General features: G+C 32.6%; 1 protein-coding gene across 1 annotated transcript; it reads left to right on the forward strand.

The window, feature by feature from the left end:
• LOC104709500 (protein NRT1/ PTR FAMILY 2.8-like) lies at positions 2,674 to 5,374 on the forward strand. Its single transcript, XM_019229130.1, has 5 exons — positions 2,674 to 2,761; positions 2,852 to 3,069; positions 3,235 to 3,782; positions 4,348 to 4,733; positions 4,863 to 5,374. Exons 1-5 carry the CDS (start codon positions 2,674 to 2,676, stop codon positions 5,324 to 5,326), a joined length of 1,704 nt encoding a protein of 567 aa, XP_019084675.1. The 3' UTR covers positions 5,327 to 5,374.

The raw sequence follows: 16,724 nt of genomic DNA on the forward strand, positions 1-16,724 counted from the left end.
CAGATGTAGGTTCTTTTGTAACAATCTTAACTAACAAACTGATTCAAAGAAAGAAAACAAGACAATTCAAACAATGCAAACTCAAAGAAACAAGACACAACTAGAAATCGGCTTTAAATCAAGATTAAACAAGTGAACCTTGGGCAAGGTAATTGACTTTGGAGATAGCTAACCAATCCTAGATGTCTAAGCAACAATCAAGAACAATCCTATGGCTAAGAACACTTATGCAAATAAATCCATTTCCACGATAAAGATCCAATGCTAATCAAGTGATAATCAACAATTTCCAAAGGCAATCACAAGGTAAGCATGCATTATAAACAAGTCTAAATACCATTAAGAACCCTAATCATCAATTTCCATTGGCTAGGAATGCAAAGCTCTTGAATAATTTGGTTCAGGAATTTCATCAAACACCTTCTAGGAATGGAAATCCTATTGTCTAGATTCAAACTTGATCAAGGCTATCTAGCATTATTAACACTAATCAAGATAGGAAACACATAAATAAAGCCTTAGACATCAAAGATTAATCATCTATTTCCCTAATCTACCTAGCCCAAAGTTCTAATGATCTACTCACTCATCATCATGATCACACAAAGGAAAGAGTTTGATCTTTGTGAAATCATAATAAGAGATTATAGATTAAGAGATTTGAAGAAGAAATTGCTATTAAGAACTTAAAAGTACTCAATCATTCAACAAACCAAGAGTAAACAAGTTTAAGAACCCTAAAAAGCTGCTAAACAAAAGGTAAACCAAAGACAATTCTCCCCTTAATAGGGTTAGAGTATTTATAGAAAAATAGAAGGGAACGCGGGTCAAACCAAAACAAACCGGGTCGAACCCGGGTCAAAACTAAAACAAGTGTGGACTTAGGGGGCTACGGGGTGGTCTTGGTCGATTGGTGAGGTCGCGTGGCTCCATCGGCCACCACTTGGCCGATTGGATTAGCCGCGTGTGGCTCCTTATCGTCGCCTAAGTGGGTTCAATCGGCCAGACATTGACCGATTGAGGGTGGTCGATGGCTTCACGCAGGCAAGGTTTGGCCGCATGCAAGGTTTGGCCGCAGGAGGTGGCCGATGGCTTCAAGCGGGCAAGGTTTGGCCGCTAGAGGTGGTCGCGTGTGGCTCCTGATCTTGACGTCGAGGAGTGGCATCGGGCAGGGTTTGGCCAATGGGAGGTGGCCGATAGGGTCAAACGGGGTGGCTTTGACCGATGGGCTAGGCCGATGATGCTCCCTGATCTTGTGCCATTTCTCCACTTCACTCTTCTTTGCTTCTTTGCACCAAAACAAGTCCAAATGCTCCAAATGTGATGGGATTACTCCAAGAACCTGAGAGATAACACACTAGATGCATATGCTCCTAAAACAACCTAGAATGACAAGATTATGCAACAAAACTATGCAAAAACAAGGCTTAAAACCCAACAAAAACACAAGATATCAAAATGCGCTTGTGATATAACAAAGAAGGAATAAATTCTACGTATATAAATTTAAGAAAAAATTAAAATGAATCATTTTTATACATATTTTTCATAACTATATGTTGAATTAATATTTCAAATATTATCATTTAATATTTTTCATAAATTATAAGCATTAATTAATTAAAAATGAATAAAAAGCATAATAAATAGTTATACAAAAAGCATAAATCCTCTTCAAACAGTATATTTTTAACTGTTAAATCAGTCAATAAGACGTTTAACACTGTTAAAACCTGTAATCGCATGGTTCAGTAAACTTTTATATTCGTAAGTCGTAACTGCTTCGTTTAAACCAGTGAAATCTATAATAGCATCTCGGATTTTATTTTTTATTTATTGAATTACAGCTAAACAAATATATTTTTTTTTAAGTTATACAAAGTCGAAATTTTCATGTGGGCTATGCGGTGTATGTTCAAGCATGATTACCGTGACGTGGCTTTCTACTCAGGCTGTTCAGACTTGGTGAAGATGGTGTCTTTGCCACATGACTGATCAGCGTTCTCGACAAACCTCGAAAATATTAAGATAGACAGAAAATAATTTTTTTTTCCTTATCTTTTATTCTTAAAAATGCAAATGTAAAAGCGGATTGTTTGGCATGTGATGCGCGCACATGTTCGCATAGTATTATGTACGTAAACAATATTCTCTTCCATTAGTTTGTTTGACCTAATTTATTGTTGACAGAAAATAGTTATACGATGTGTACTAAATGTTTTTATTAGATGTCAAGTTTGAGGAGGTGTGGCATTTGGAAGTGCTGAAAAACCCTGATGTACGTGTGAAGAGAAAAACTTATTTTATTTTTATTGTACTGATGATAAATTTTATTTCTGTCATTTTATTGCTACTTTTTTCAATTATTCAATCCACGTAAGTGTATTACAGCTCCAAATTTATCAAATTAATTATAAGATAATTATTTTAATAGAAGTAAAATTAGGATAGGGGTTACGAAACCTAAGCCCCAATTTTGACTTTCGATAACACTATATAATATCTATAACAAACTCAGAAACCAATCCCTATTCCCTAGTAATCAGCTTGAACATAGTTACATACACACTGTGTGATGACTGACTTTTTCCTTTTACTTCTTCTCTCTGCAACAAATCTATAAACACCATCAATAGTATTTTTCATTTCTTCTCAAAACCTAAGAACAAAAAAATGGACATTGAATCTTCTTCATCTCCATCATCACGTGCTCTTATTAAGAAGGAGAAAGGAGGATGGAGAGCTATCAAGTACATTATTGGTTCGTTTTTTACCTTCTTCATTATTTGACATTTTTTTTTCTTTGGGTTTTATAATTAAGTAAAATATTTTTATTTCGGGTTTTATGAAGCAAATGAGTCGTTTGAGAAGCTGGCGTCAATGAGCTTAATAGGGAATCTATCAGTGTATCTCACAACAAAATACAATCTCGGTGGTGTCTTCTTGGTGAATGTCATCAACATTTGGTTTGGTTCTTGCAACGTTCTTAGTCTCGCTGGTGCTTTTGTCTCTGATGCCTACCTCGGAAGATTTTGGACTCTTCTCCTTGGTTCCATAGCCTCCTTCATCGTAATTTTCCCTCCCTCTCTCTTCATTTTTAACACCGTAAAAAGCAGGAACCTAAAGTGTATGGTTAAGTGTTTGACCTAGTGCGTAGAATTGTTCAATATATGGGTTAAGACTAAGGAACTTTTACGATAATCGTTGTGGTTTCGAACATTGTTTCTATGATAGGGAATGGGAATAATTGCTCTAACTGCGGCTCTCCCACGGTTAAGACCCGAGGCTTGCAACGATCCATCGAATTGTTCAAACCAGCCCACGAAATGGCAGCTTGGGGTTCTTTTCTCCGGTCTAGGTTTACTAGCCATTGGAGCAGGAGGAATCAGACCGTGCAACATCGCATTTGGAGCAGATCAATTCGATACAAGCACTAAAAAAGGCAAAGCTCAGCTTGAAACGTTCTTTAACTGGTGGTACTTCTCCTTCACTGTGGCTCTAGTCATTGCACTGACAGGTGTCGTTTATATACAGACTAATATCAGTTGGGTCATTGGTTTTGTGATCCCCACGGCTTGTTTTGCACTCTCCATCACCACCTTCCTCATCGGTCAGCACTCCTACATTTGTGCAAAACCTGAGGGCAGTGTATTCGCAGACATTGTTAAGGTTGTTGTTGCGGCTTGTAAGAAACGTAAGGTGAAACCTGGAGCAGATATAACGTTCTACGTAGGCCCTTCTGATGATGTATCATCCACCACTTTGGTCCGAGACAAACATAGGTTAGTTCGTTACATTAATTAGATTATTTATTTGCTTCTAAAATGAATTAAAATTATACTTTTAATATTTAAAACTTTATAAGTAGTAATTTGCATCTTCTAAAATAATGTTTTTCTTTCTAAATCAGTTCACAACTTTTGGTATTTTAGACTAAAAACAAAATTATTAATGTAAATTTGCATAATTATGGGTGTTTCCAAACGAAGAAAGTTTCTTCAAGAAACACTTTGCGGTATTATATCGCTAAGACGCAAACATAACTAGGAACTTTGGTTTTCTTTGATGTTTGCGGTTACAGTTTAAACAATATTTTTTATAAGAAACCTTTTTGTTGTCCAAAAAAGAAACCTTGTTTATGCTCGATATTTTGCCATTACAATTCTAAATTTTTCTTTTTCTTTTTTGTCATAAAATATTATATAAGAAGCGAAATTATTATATTCGAAAAATAAGAATTGTGTCTCACTTTATAGTGCTTGAAATTGGCGGTTTAAACAATTACATTAATATATAAGTGTAGTATGTAAGTGTCTCTAATCTTTGTTAGATGTTTCGGTGTGACAGGTTAAGGTTTGTTGACAAAGCATCGGTGGTAACTAATCCGAACGAGTTAAATGAAGATGGTAAGGCGAAGTATAAATGGAGATTATGTACTATGCAGCAAGTGAAAAACATCAAATGTGTGACCGCAATTTTACCTGTTTGGGTCACGGGGATCGCGTGTTTCATGCTGACTGACCAACAAAACATTTACGGAATCCTTCAAGCTATGCAAATGGATAAAACATTCGGACCACATAAATTCCAAGTCCCTGCAGGATGGATGAACCTCGTCTCCATGATCACTCTTGCCATTTGGATTTCACTTTACGAGTGTGTTATCATACCAATAGTGAAACGTATCACGGGGCGGAAAAAGCGGTTAACAATGAAACAAAGAATCGAGATAGGTATTAATTGCCTCTCTTTTTTTTGTTAAAATATTTACAAAATTATAGGTTTAGATATTGTCGATATGAGTGATACAATGTCTTTCTTTTCGTTTCTATTAAGTTTCTCACATTCGTTGGTTGTATTAGGTATCATAATGGGAATCACTTGTATGATTGTCGCGGCATTCCAAGAAAAGAAGCGAAGAGCTTCCGCTCTAAAGAATGGCTCATTCGTGTCGCCGGTTTCTATTTTAATGCTCCTTCCTCAGTTTGCTCTCGCGGGTTTAACGGAAGCGTTTTCAGCAGTGGCTCTGATGGAGTTTCTAACTGTTAGAATGCCCGAGCGTATGAGAGCAGTTGCGGGAGCGATCTTCTTCTTGAGTTCATCGATTGCAAGTTACATATGCACGCTTCTTATAAATGTGATTGATGCCGTGACACGCAAGGAAGGGAAATCGTGGTTAGGAGACAAAGACTTGAACAAGAACAGGCTTGAGAACTATTTTTTCATAATAGCCGGCATTCAATTCGCGAATCTGCTCTATTTTAGGTTTTTTGCTTCAAGGTTTGCTACGGAGAATAAAAAAGGACACAAAAGGTTTTTTCTTTAACCTTTCTTGCGTATTTGGACTTATTTTTCTTTTAAAAATATTATATTCAAAAGGGTTATTGGTATCTCTAAAATGTTATATTATTTTGAGATTTATGTTTTATGTAATTTATTATGTTACCCCATTTTAAGATCTGGTGCTAGTCAAAATGTTTTGTAATCCTGTTAAATTCTAGTATATATTACTGAATACTGAATATAATGTTTGACATTTTGATTCATAAAAACATAACTTTGAAATAATATGATATTCATCAAAATTTTGGAATGTTTCAAATAAACAAAAATAAATACTCACTACAAGAAAACCTGCCATTTGGGACTACTATTTGTCACTACCCATTCAGTCGCAAAAAAGAGCGACGCTTTTGCGGCTATTTTGCGACGACTCAAAGACTACAAAAAAAATTGGAGAGAAAAACGTTGCTTACTAACGACGAAACATAAACGTCACAAAAGGGTCTTAAATTAGCGATTACATTAGGACTAGTTTGCGTCGAAAATAAATTTGTGTCATAACGGTCATAATTTGCGACAAATCTGTGACCAGATTTATGGTCGGTACAGCCAGTCGCAAAAACGTCGCATATTGAGGACTTATTTGCGTCTACATTTTTTACCCATATTTGGTAACAAAGAAGTCACAATTTGCGACTATATTGCGACTGATATCTGAAGACTTTGAGACTAACACCTGATTTAGCTACACTTTTAAGACTGTTTACCTACTCTTTATATTTTTTATTTTGAAATTTCACATTTGAGATTCATTTAAATGTTTAGGTTGATGTTTATGCTTTGTTTTGCTCTACCTTATCAATAATAACTTTCTAAAAGTATTAAATTTTAATGACTATAAACTAAACAGCTATAAGTTCAAAATTTTTTTTACGTATTATATGTTCTTTTATGAGAATGTGTTGCAATGAAGAAAATATTAAAAACTAAGTGACGAAGAAAATGTTTTACTAAATCTTACTATAACATGTATTTTATACTACTACTATGAGTTCTACTTAGTGATTTATATATACAGTTTTGATCATAATGTGTAGAATTCAAGATTTTTATTTTGTGAACTATATATGGTAGTCTTAAATTGGTCACAAACTGCGACTGATTTACCACTATATTAGGACTATCTCAATTTGTCACTCTTTTGCTACTAATTAGAGACATTTGTGACTATATTGCGACTGATATCTGAAGACTTTGCGACTAACACATGATTTAGCTACTTTTTTAAGATTGTTTACCCACTCACTATATTTTTTATTTTGAAATTTCACATCTGAGATTCATTTAAATGTTTAGGTTGATGTTTATGCTTTGTTTTGCTCTACCTTATCAATAATAACTTTCGCAAAGTATTAAATTTCAATAACTATAAACTAAACATCCATAAGTTCAAAATTTATCTTTAAGTGTTACATGTTCTTTTATGAGAATCTGTTGCAATGAAGAAAATATTGAAAAGTAAGTGATGAAGAAAATGTTTTACTAAATCTTACTATAATATGTACTTTATACTACTACTATGAGTTCTACTTAATGATTTATATATACAGTTTTGATCATAATGTGTAGAATTCAAGATTTTTATTTTGTGACATATATATGGTAGTCTTAAATTGGTCACAAACTGCGACTGATTTGCCACTATATTAGGACTATCTCAATTTTTCACTCTTTTGCTACCAATTAGAGACACAATTTGCGACTATATTGCGACTGATATCTTAATATTTTTAATTTTTCTAATATATATTAGGCAGTCTCAGAAACGTCACAAAGTACGACTGTTTTGCGACTATGTTAGGACTGTTTTTAGTAAAATTACTTTGCGACTCGTTTGCGACCATATAGCGACTCTCCTTCGTTAATAACTAGGTAAACTAAAACGACTTCTCTTCGTTTATTATCTAGGGTTTTCCTTATCAAAACTCTTCTCACTCGTCCAACCCATCGGGGACACATTCTGGTACCCATTCGCATCAAAGTCGTCCTTCGCAGTTTCCGCCGAGGACATAGTCTGGGAACCATTCTAGGACTCATTCACATCAAAGCTCTCCTTCACATTTACTGTCAAGGACACAACCACGGTCTCCTACTCCTCCACCACCGCCTCCTGCTCCAGAAGTTGTACCAAACCCTAATCGTGAAGAGGAAGGTGGCGACGAAGGAGAAAACCAAAATCCTAATCCACCTCAACAAAATCCTAATCCAAATGTTGACTATAATGATTTGTTGGATCATATGCTTGCTCTTCCAGGTCGCGAGCATCTACCACTGCTGTCTGAGTACCCTATTCCAGGAATCGAGACTTTATGGTATATATTCTCCTTATTCTTTTGTTGTTCTTCTTCTGGTGAAATCGAAACTGTATGATGATTGTTTCTGCTAAGTCTCTTTCGTTTGTTGTGGTGCTTATGAATAGTTATCGTGCAATCTATCGGTTTATGTATGATGATTGTTTCAATCTATCGGTTTATGTATGATGATTGTTTCAATATTTTGGTTTATGTATAATGATTGTTTCAATCTAACGGTTTATGTATGACGATTGTTTCAATCTATCGGTTTTAGTTTGATATAGGTTTTAGTTTGATATAGGTTTTAGCTTGATATCGGTTTTAGTTTGATATAAGAACTTTGTTGTGTGATCCTCTTAGTTATAGATATTTGGGTGTTTGAAGACATTAGTGTGAACTTTGTTGTGTGATCCTCTATGATATTAGTGAGATAATACTTAAAAAAGAGGGTTGGTATCAATTAATTTAGTAAAAAGATTTACAATCTTTCGATTCTCCAAATGAAGTAATACTCAGTTGTTCTTGTGATTGTTCTTGTTCTTTTGATTATCAGTTGTTGCTGTGATTCTCATTTGGGTGTTTGAAGTATATATTATCTCTATGATATTGTTCTTGTTCTTGTGATTCTATATGGACTGTTCTTGTTTTTTATATGGACTAATACTCAGTTTTTGTAACAGGTTTAACAGACACAAAGGGAGGTTGTCTCGAGCGATTGTTGGAATCATTAGGAGGAAGTTTGATGGGCCTTACTACAGTTGGAAGATGACTCCAGTAGACATTCAAGAGAGATACTTCAGGACGTTTTCGGTTATGTAGAATCTTTCACAACATGTTATTGTTTACTCTATGTATGACTTAGAATCGTTGCTAACTTAACTGTTTGTGTGATGTAGCAGAAGTTTAATTGAGATTCCGGGATTACTGACCTTGTTAAAGAAGGTTTCTTGAAGATAGCCAAGAAGCGGATGAAAGGCATTGTCAGTCAAGCAAAGAGGAGTGGTGTGCAACCATCATGGATTGGTGATACAGTATGGGCTGAGATGTGGGAACATTGGGACACCCCTGATGCTACTGAGAAGAGTGAGAATGCTTCACAGTGCAGAAAATCTACTCATGGAGGTCTTGGAGTGCACAAACACCTAGCCGGTCAGAAATCATGTGTGCAAATTCATCAAGAAATGGCAAGTTTTCGGTTTCCATCCAATCACTTAAATTATGATTTTCTAATACTGCTTATGTGAATTTAATCTGTTTGACTATCATTGTAGGAGGAAGAGTTGGGACGTCCTGTATCACTTAGTGAAGTGTTTATAAAAACAAATACTCGGGCTAATAGAACTTTTGTGGATCAAAAAACGAAACAGGTTGCTGAGACATATGAGAAGACCATAGAAGAGAAATTGTCTGAAATGAATGAGGATGGTCTACATACTTCAGAAAATTCCCCTGAACATTCAAGTCATCAAACTCTCAGCCTTGCTGAAAAGAATGAGATCTTCTTTCAGGTAATTTGTTTTTGCATTTCGTTTTCTGTTTTCATTTGGTCTATCAACTGTTCTGGATCTTTAAGATCAACTTCGCCGCAAGATAGCTGAACACGACGCTGAAAATGCACGACGTGATGAGGAGCATCGACAGTCTCAAGCTAGCTTCCAGAAGCTCTTCGCCTTCATGAAAGAAAAAAATCCTGAGTTGGCCAAGTTTATGGCTTCTGCTCCTACTGACCATGAATCAACCACACCTGCCATCTATACAGCCACCACACAAGCCACGAGAGTAGGCACCACACAAGCCACGGGAGTAGGCACCACCTCAGCTGCCAATTCTCCTTTGTCTAACACTTTTTCCACCGTATGAACTTAATTTGTATTTCCTCTTTTTTAGGATGATATTTTGTGTTCTAAACTGCTTTAGGATGATGATTTGGTATGATTAGGATGATCTTGTGGTACGATCATGATTATGATTAGGATGATATTTTGGTATGATAAGGATAATCTTTTGGTATGATAAGTATTTTTAATCATCATTTTCTTTTTAATTAATAGCATTTTAAATTGGAAATTAACCAACATCAAACATGTGACCAGTTTGTGACCAAGCCAAATGACAAACAAAAACTCCAAATTCAGAAACTTGTAATTAGTCCCAAAATCGTCCCGCTATAGGACTCTAAATATGGTCACAAAAGAGTCTTAAGTAAAGTTCGTAGCATCTTAGTCAGAAATGTGCAACTCCAACTACAAGTCAGTTAACCGTCGCTTATATACAAGCATACTTTCTAGTCGGAAATGAGTCACAAATTGGAGACCATGTTGCGACCATTTTATTTTGCTACCGATTTTTAACGACGACCTATAATGGTCGCTAAGTAGTCGCAAATCAAATGACATGTTTTTTTGTAGTGACTCTCTCTCTTTCATAAAGACTGTCATTTTGAGTTTTATTTTTGTTTCACAAATAGTGTCATTTTACATTTCCAATGCATTATTTATATTTCTAATGCATCTTTTACATTAGATTTCCTAGTTTTACCCTTAATTAGGTTAGTACCCGCGCTACGCCGTGGATTTGTTTTTATATAATTTTTTTATAGTTTTTTTTGTTTTGTACTTTTTTATAGGGTAATCGTGGTAAAACATGTTTTTATAGTTTTGTTTTTTTAGAAAAAAATGCAGTATGCCACAAAATCTAGCTTTCAAATCTCAAGAGTCTTCTGCACCAATGTTCTAGCTTCTTTTAAATCCAAATCTGTAAAACTTCTCAACTCCTTTATCCTAATCATCAAAAGACTTCAATATTATCTTAAATATAGTCTTCTCCACAGCTGACTCACTCAAACTACTACCACTATATCCCTGATTCGATTTCGCCACGATTCCACCAGCACCAGGTTTCATAACAACAACGGTTCAGAGTTTTCTGATGGCGACAAGGATCAGATCTCGTCTAATGAGTCTGAACACACACTTCGTTGGTGGACTATGGGGCGAAGTTGGATCATCGTTGACTCGTTGGATTTGTTGGGAGCTTCCTCTGATCTAAATCTTCTTTTGAGTTCTATAACTAAGGAAAGACTGGAAATCTCTACACAGAAAAAGATTGGAATATTAAGGTTCAATTTGGCAGCCAAATCTGAAACATAGCATCAAGTATGAGACACTCATAGCCTTCACTTGCTTCAAGAATGGTTTGAGACTATTGTTCTTTTCTTTGGATGACCTCAGATTAGGGTTTCGATGTCCTCTTTCTTTCCTCTGGTGTTGAGTGTGTGTTGCTCGTCACCTTTCTCAGTTGTCATACACAGGTTAATTTGGGTTCTTTTACTGTTTTTCTTGGACACCATTGTAATTGGGCTGGATCCGTAACAGAAAGCAGAAGAATGATGTGGAATGGAGAAGGATTATTAATGGACAAAAATATTGAGCTGTGTTAATCCGTATAATTTGATTGACTAACTGTTTTAACTTATGTGTCAACTCTTCCTTTAACTAAAAAGCTGATATGTCAAACTGGAGAGAAGCACATCCAATTTTTATTGTATTGATCTATGACTAAATTAACTCATTAAATAAGGAAACAAACGACGTTATATTTTTTTCTTCTGGAAGTGTTAGAGCAGTTCACAAACTTAATAAATATTGGTATAATAAAATATAACGTTGGTTAACCAGACGACGCTAAAAACCGTCCCATTTTTAACATTTTGCGTCAATTAAAGAAATGACTTAGAAAAAAAGACGTCTCCCAAGCATGTTTTTTTGCAGTGATATATGTATATGTTAATGTTTTCTTAATTTGTGTGAAATATATCAAAATGACACTCTTTGTGAAATGGAGGGAGTATTCAATAAAGTTTTCTATACATTTTTGACTTTTTAAATCAGCTAGCTCCCTAAAATAACAGCACCAATAAATTCATACTTTCATTTCAAACTAGATAATATACTGCGCATATGCGCGGGTTGTTATATTAGTTATGTTACTTTATTTTAGTTTATGTAATAATCATAAAACTATGAGAATTTTCTAAGTAGATTTTTTTAATCAAGTTTTTTTTTGTCAACCATTAGGCCATAACTGGCCGGCCCATTAGCCAAATTCCTACATTCGTAGGAAGCGGGACTCGATCCCTGGTGTGATGGTGCCTTCTACAAATGGACTTACCTTCTGCCACTGCACTCGTAGTAATTTTTTTAATCAAGTTTATAAAAATTGTATTTCTGAAAAGTGGTATTGAAAAAGATGTATGTTTGAAATTCTCCTTAAAAATACAAATATAACAAACAAATTTCCTAAATATCAATAATTAACATCATTTATTCAAATCATAAAACATACCAGTTATGTAAAAAATATTGTTAATGATAAAATTAAAAATTTACTATGATATTCAAAATTTACCTAAAAAATTTAATAATTAAATTGCAAAAATATTTTTGAAGTATCAATTAAATATATTTCCTATAAAAACATATGAAATGCAATTAAAAATCCCAAAAATTGCAATATAATGATGAGTATACAAATTCTCAAAAAAAATTTGGAGGTAAGAGAGTTAAAAATTATGATTTAATAATCCTATTATAATAGTTAATTTTTTTAAAACATTGCATACTTTTAAAAATAAAATAAATATACATGAATGAAGATGATTTCTTTAGCTTGATTCCCTCGTTGGGTTTTGATTGAAATTAGTGTTGTTGAATCTGCATCGATAATTTTTTTTTACAGCCACCAAAATTTTATTATACATATGTAACTGAAAATTGAAAATAATAAGAAGAGAAAGAAGGAAGGAAGAAATACATAAAAAAAAAATTAAACAAAATATATAATCACACTCTTACCATGAGTTTTGAATTCATGCAAGCACATAAACAAAACAAAGAAAATATTTAAAATTTGTGATATGGTGGATGATGATGTGAGAATGGTTATTTATAGGATTTCAAGGGATGAAAGTTACATTTCTAAAATAATTTAATTTGAAGAGTTACAATTATAATTTATAGTGTGTTTGAATGAAAATGAATGGAAAAAGTCAATTCATAATTTATGTAATTTCAGTTACACTTTAGTAGTAAAATGTGGATTTAAAGTATAGATTAATGTACATTATAACATTTTTATTTAATTAAAAATAAATCTTATTTTTTAGAAATTAAATGCTAAATGAGCCAATAAGGAGAGAGTGAAACCTTATAAAATCATATGAAATGCAATAAAAATCTCAAATATTAATTTAATTTTTAATCTCTTTTATATTCATCTTAATTTAAGCTATATAATTAGGTTAAATTCTAATGATTTCCTCTTTGTAGTAAAATTTTGTAAATAGAATATCAAATCGTTTTTTTATATAGAAAATCATTAAATTCAAAATTTTGTATTAAATAAACATGATAATGATCTTTATATAATTTTATTTTGGATCACAAGAACTAAATATAATGATAAGTTTACAAATTCTCAAAAAAACAATTGGAGGTAAGAGAGAGTTAAAATTTTTAATTTAATAATTCTATTATAATAGTTAATTTTGTTAAAACATTGCATACTTTTAAAACTAAAATAATTATACATGAATGAAGATGATTTCTTTAGCTTGATTCCCTCATTGAGCTTTGATCGAAATTAGTATTGTTGAATCTGCATCGATAATTGTTTTTTACAGCCACCAAAATTTTATTATACATATGTTATTGAAAATTAAAAATAATAAGAAAAGAAAGAAGGAAGGAAGAACTATATAAAAACAAAGAAATAAAATTGATAAAAATATAAGACAAATCTAACAAATATATAATCACACTCTTACCATGAGTTTTGAACCCAAGCAAAAACATAAACAAAACAAAGAAAATATTTAGAATTTGAGATATGGTGGATGATGATGTGAGAATAGTTATTTATAGGATTTCAAGGGATGCAAGTTACATTTCTAAAATATTTTATTATACATATGCAATTGAAAATTAAAAATAATAAGAAGACAAAGAAGGAAAAAAGAACCAAGCGTCGATAGCTCAATTGGTAAAGACTCTCTGGCAAAGTCTAGAGGTTGTTGGTTCGAGGGACGACGCTTGGGAGGGGATTATATAAAATGTTCTGGTCCCTGGCCTGAGGGGATGTACGGGCATAGGCCCGGAACCTCTTAATAGTTCAAAAAAAAAAGAAGGAAAAAAAATACATAAAAAAAGAAATAAAATTGAACAAAGTATAAGATAAATCTTACAAAATATATAATCACAGAATTTGAGATATGGTGGATGATGATGTGAGAATGGTTATTTATAAGATTTCAATGGATGGAAGTTACATTTCTAAAATAATTTAATCAGAGGAGTTACAATTATAATTTATAGTGTATTTGAATGAAATGAATGAAAAAAATAGTCAATTCATAATTTATGTAATTTCAGTTACAATTTAGTAGTAAAGTGTGGACTTAAAGTATAGATTATTGTATACTATTATATTTTTATTTATTAAAAATAAATATTATTTTTTTAGAAATTAAATGCTAAATGGACCAATAAGGATAGAGTAAAACTTTACTTTTATTTTGTTATTTTTTTTTAACAAACACTTTTATTTTGTTTATGTATATGATTTTCACAAATTTATTCTCACCGGATCTGTAATGGATCTGCTGATATCTCAAGAGATCTCTCCATTTAAATTAGGGAGAGTTACTATAATATTACATAAAAGCTTCCTTCTTACTAAAGTAGTACAAAAAGGTTGCAAACTACTATAAATATTTTTAAACCATTTGTACCCCTATAACTAAGCGTACACAAAAACGTTATTACTAAATATGCCATTACGAAAAGTAAAAAAGTATTGGGAAGTGGAACAAAATCTATCACTCATGTAATGGTAGAGTAATCAGATAAATTACAATGGTAGATAAAGTTGGTAGATTTAGTTGGTAGATCTAGTTGTAGTGATGATAGACTTTTTGGCAAGATAGATTAAGTAGGTAGATTTATGTTCTCGGTAGATTAACTTGTTAGATTAATTGTGTTTGATGATAGACTTAGTAGTTGGGCGAGTTTTTCGATAGACTATTGATAGCGAAGATATTTTTGGTAGACTTATTACCTGTTGTGACAGATATAACTGACAGATTTAAGATGTTAATAGATTGTTTTGGTATACTTATATAGTTAATAGATTTATATGACAGATTTATAATAATTTACCGGTAGACTTATAAAATGCAGTAGAGTTATTGCTTATTATGGTCGATTAGTGTACATCCATAATGTTCTTGAGATTAGTGTACGTACATAACATTCTTTTGCTTAGTGTCCGTACATAAATCTATTTTAATGAAAGATATTATTGTAATTTTATAGTCATCTTCAACATATCTTCTTCTACAACCGTAGCTAATATTGTCGTTGTTGTTCACTGGAAATGGAACAAGTATGAGATGTTACTAGAACAAGTAAGAGATGTTACTAGAACAACCTATGTAATTCGTAATTGTTTATTTATTTATTATATTTCTGAGAGTTAATGAATAATAACCACACAAAATTACATTTTAACTATAGAGGGTATTATTTTGATAACATAAATAGTATTTTTCGAATTGTATATATTACTCAGTTCAACTAGGTACAACTAAATATATATTTAGATTTGTATTTATATTTAAAATAAGAAAATGATAATTAAGGTTTATAAGAATTTCTAAAACATATTGAACTATTAAAGAACCATGTTTAATCAACAATACAAGAATTTATCAATTTCTAATATATACTATCGTTTTCACATAAAACACTCTTTATAGTATAAGGAAGACTTAGTAAGTGATCACCTCAAATGAAGCAAAAGAGGTGAAACCCAAGTTTTTATGAACATTGTGTTATGAAAACCTTGTATATGCTAATTAATAGTGATAAATCTTGTGGCCAACTGCTAATTAATAATTTATATTATAGTTCAACTGGAAATACGAAAAAAATGCAAAAGTTCAACTATGAATATGAGAGTACAACTGGATAACTATGTATAATTATGTGTATAATTAATAATTTTTTACTAATATCCTGTTGTCTTTCGTTCATTTTACTACAGTGTGATGATTTTAAATGAATATTCCGCCACCAAAAATCTATTTTTTATTCGTTTTCACATAATCCATATTTAAATTTATTTTAATAACTCTAGTACAGTTGTACCAAGTAGTTCAAGTTATACTGAAATTTTCTCAGTTGTACCTAAATGATCTAGTTGTACATAAAACCTCACATTTACCCTAAAATTCTATTAATTACAACCAAACAAATCTCAGTCCCTCCGTCTCTATTGCAACTCTTTTATCTTCTGCAAAGGCTCCATCTTCTACTCCTAATAGCTTCTAAGTAGATATTATTTCTCATTTATTACTTCATTAAGCTCACCCACTTCTTCTCTCAAACATCTCTACTATTTCTCCATCCTTTGATCCCTTTTCTGATAAAGATAGAGTAAACCACACATCTCCAAATCAATATGTGAAGTTTAAAATCACGTAAAATAAAAAAAAATTTATAAATGTATCAACTAAATATGACAAATAAAATTCAGCTCTAACTTCTTAAGAAGCCAATTAATTAAGTCGATCTCCACCCACCAAAGCGATGTCTCATTTACCGATAGCAAGCAACATGAACACCGTTGACGAGAGCTCGTGTATGTCCAGTAATGAACATTTACCCATCGGGGTTAGTAAAAACCAATAATCTCAACAAGCTTCTTCAGCTAATCAAAAGGAAGGCGACGAGATCGACAACATCAATGGAGCAGCAGCGAGGAGAAATTGGAACAACTAGAACAACCGGAACAACAAGAACAACCAAAAGGTTATGAGAAATCTTACGAAGAAGATGAATCGAGGGTTTTGACGGCGAAAGGGTTGGCGCCGGGAAGAGACACCACAAAAGAGAGGCGAGGTCAAAAGGCACTGAAGAATTAAATCCATGTGGATACAAAGATGTTATTTTACAATAGTATACAATATTTTTAATTTTTTTTAAACCCATAACGGGGTACATAAGGTGCAGTTAACAACGATAAAAACCA

The sequence above is a fragment of the Camelina sativa genome, chromosome 8 (assembly GCF_000633955.1).
Source record: "Camelina sativa cultivar DH55 chromosome 8, Cs, whole genome shotgun sequence".
Lineage (NCBI taxonomy): Eukaryota > Viridiplantae > Streptophyta > Magnoliopsida > Brassicales > Brassicaceae > Camelina > Camelina sativa.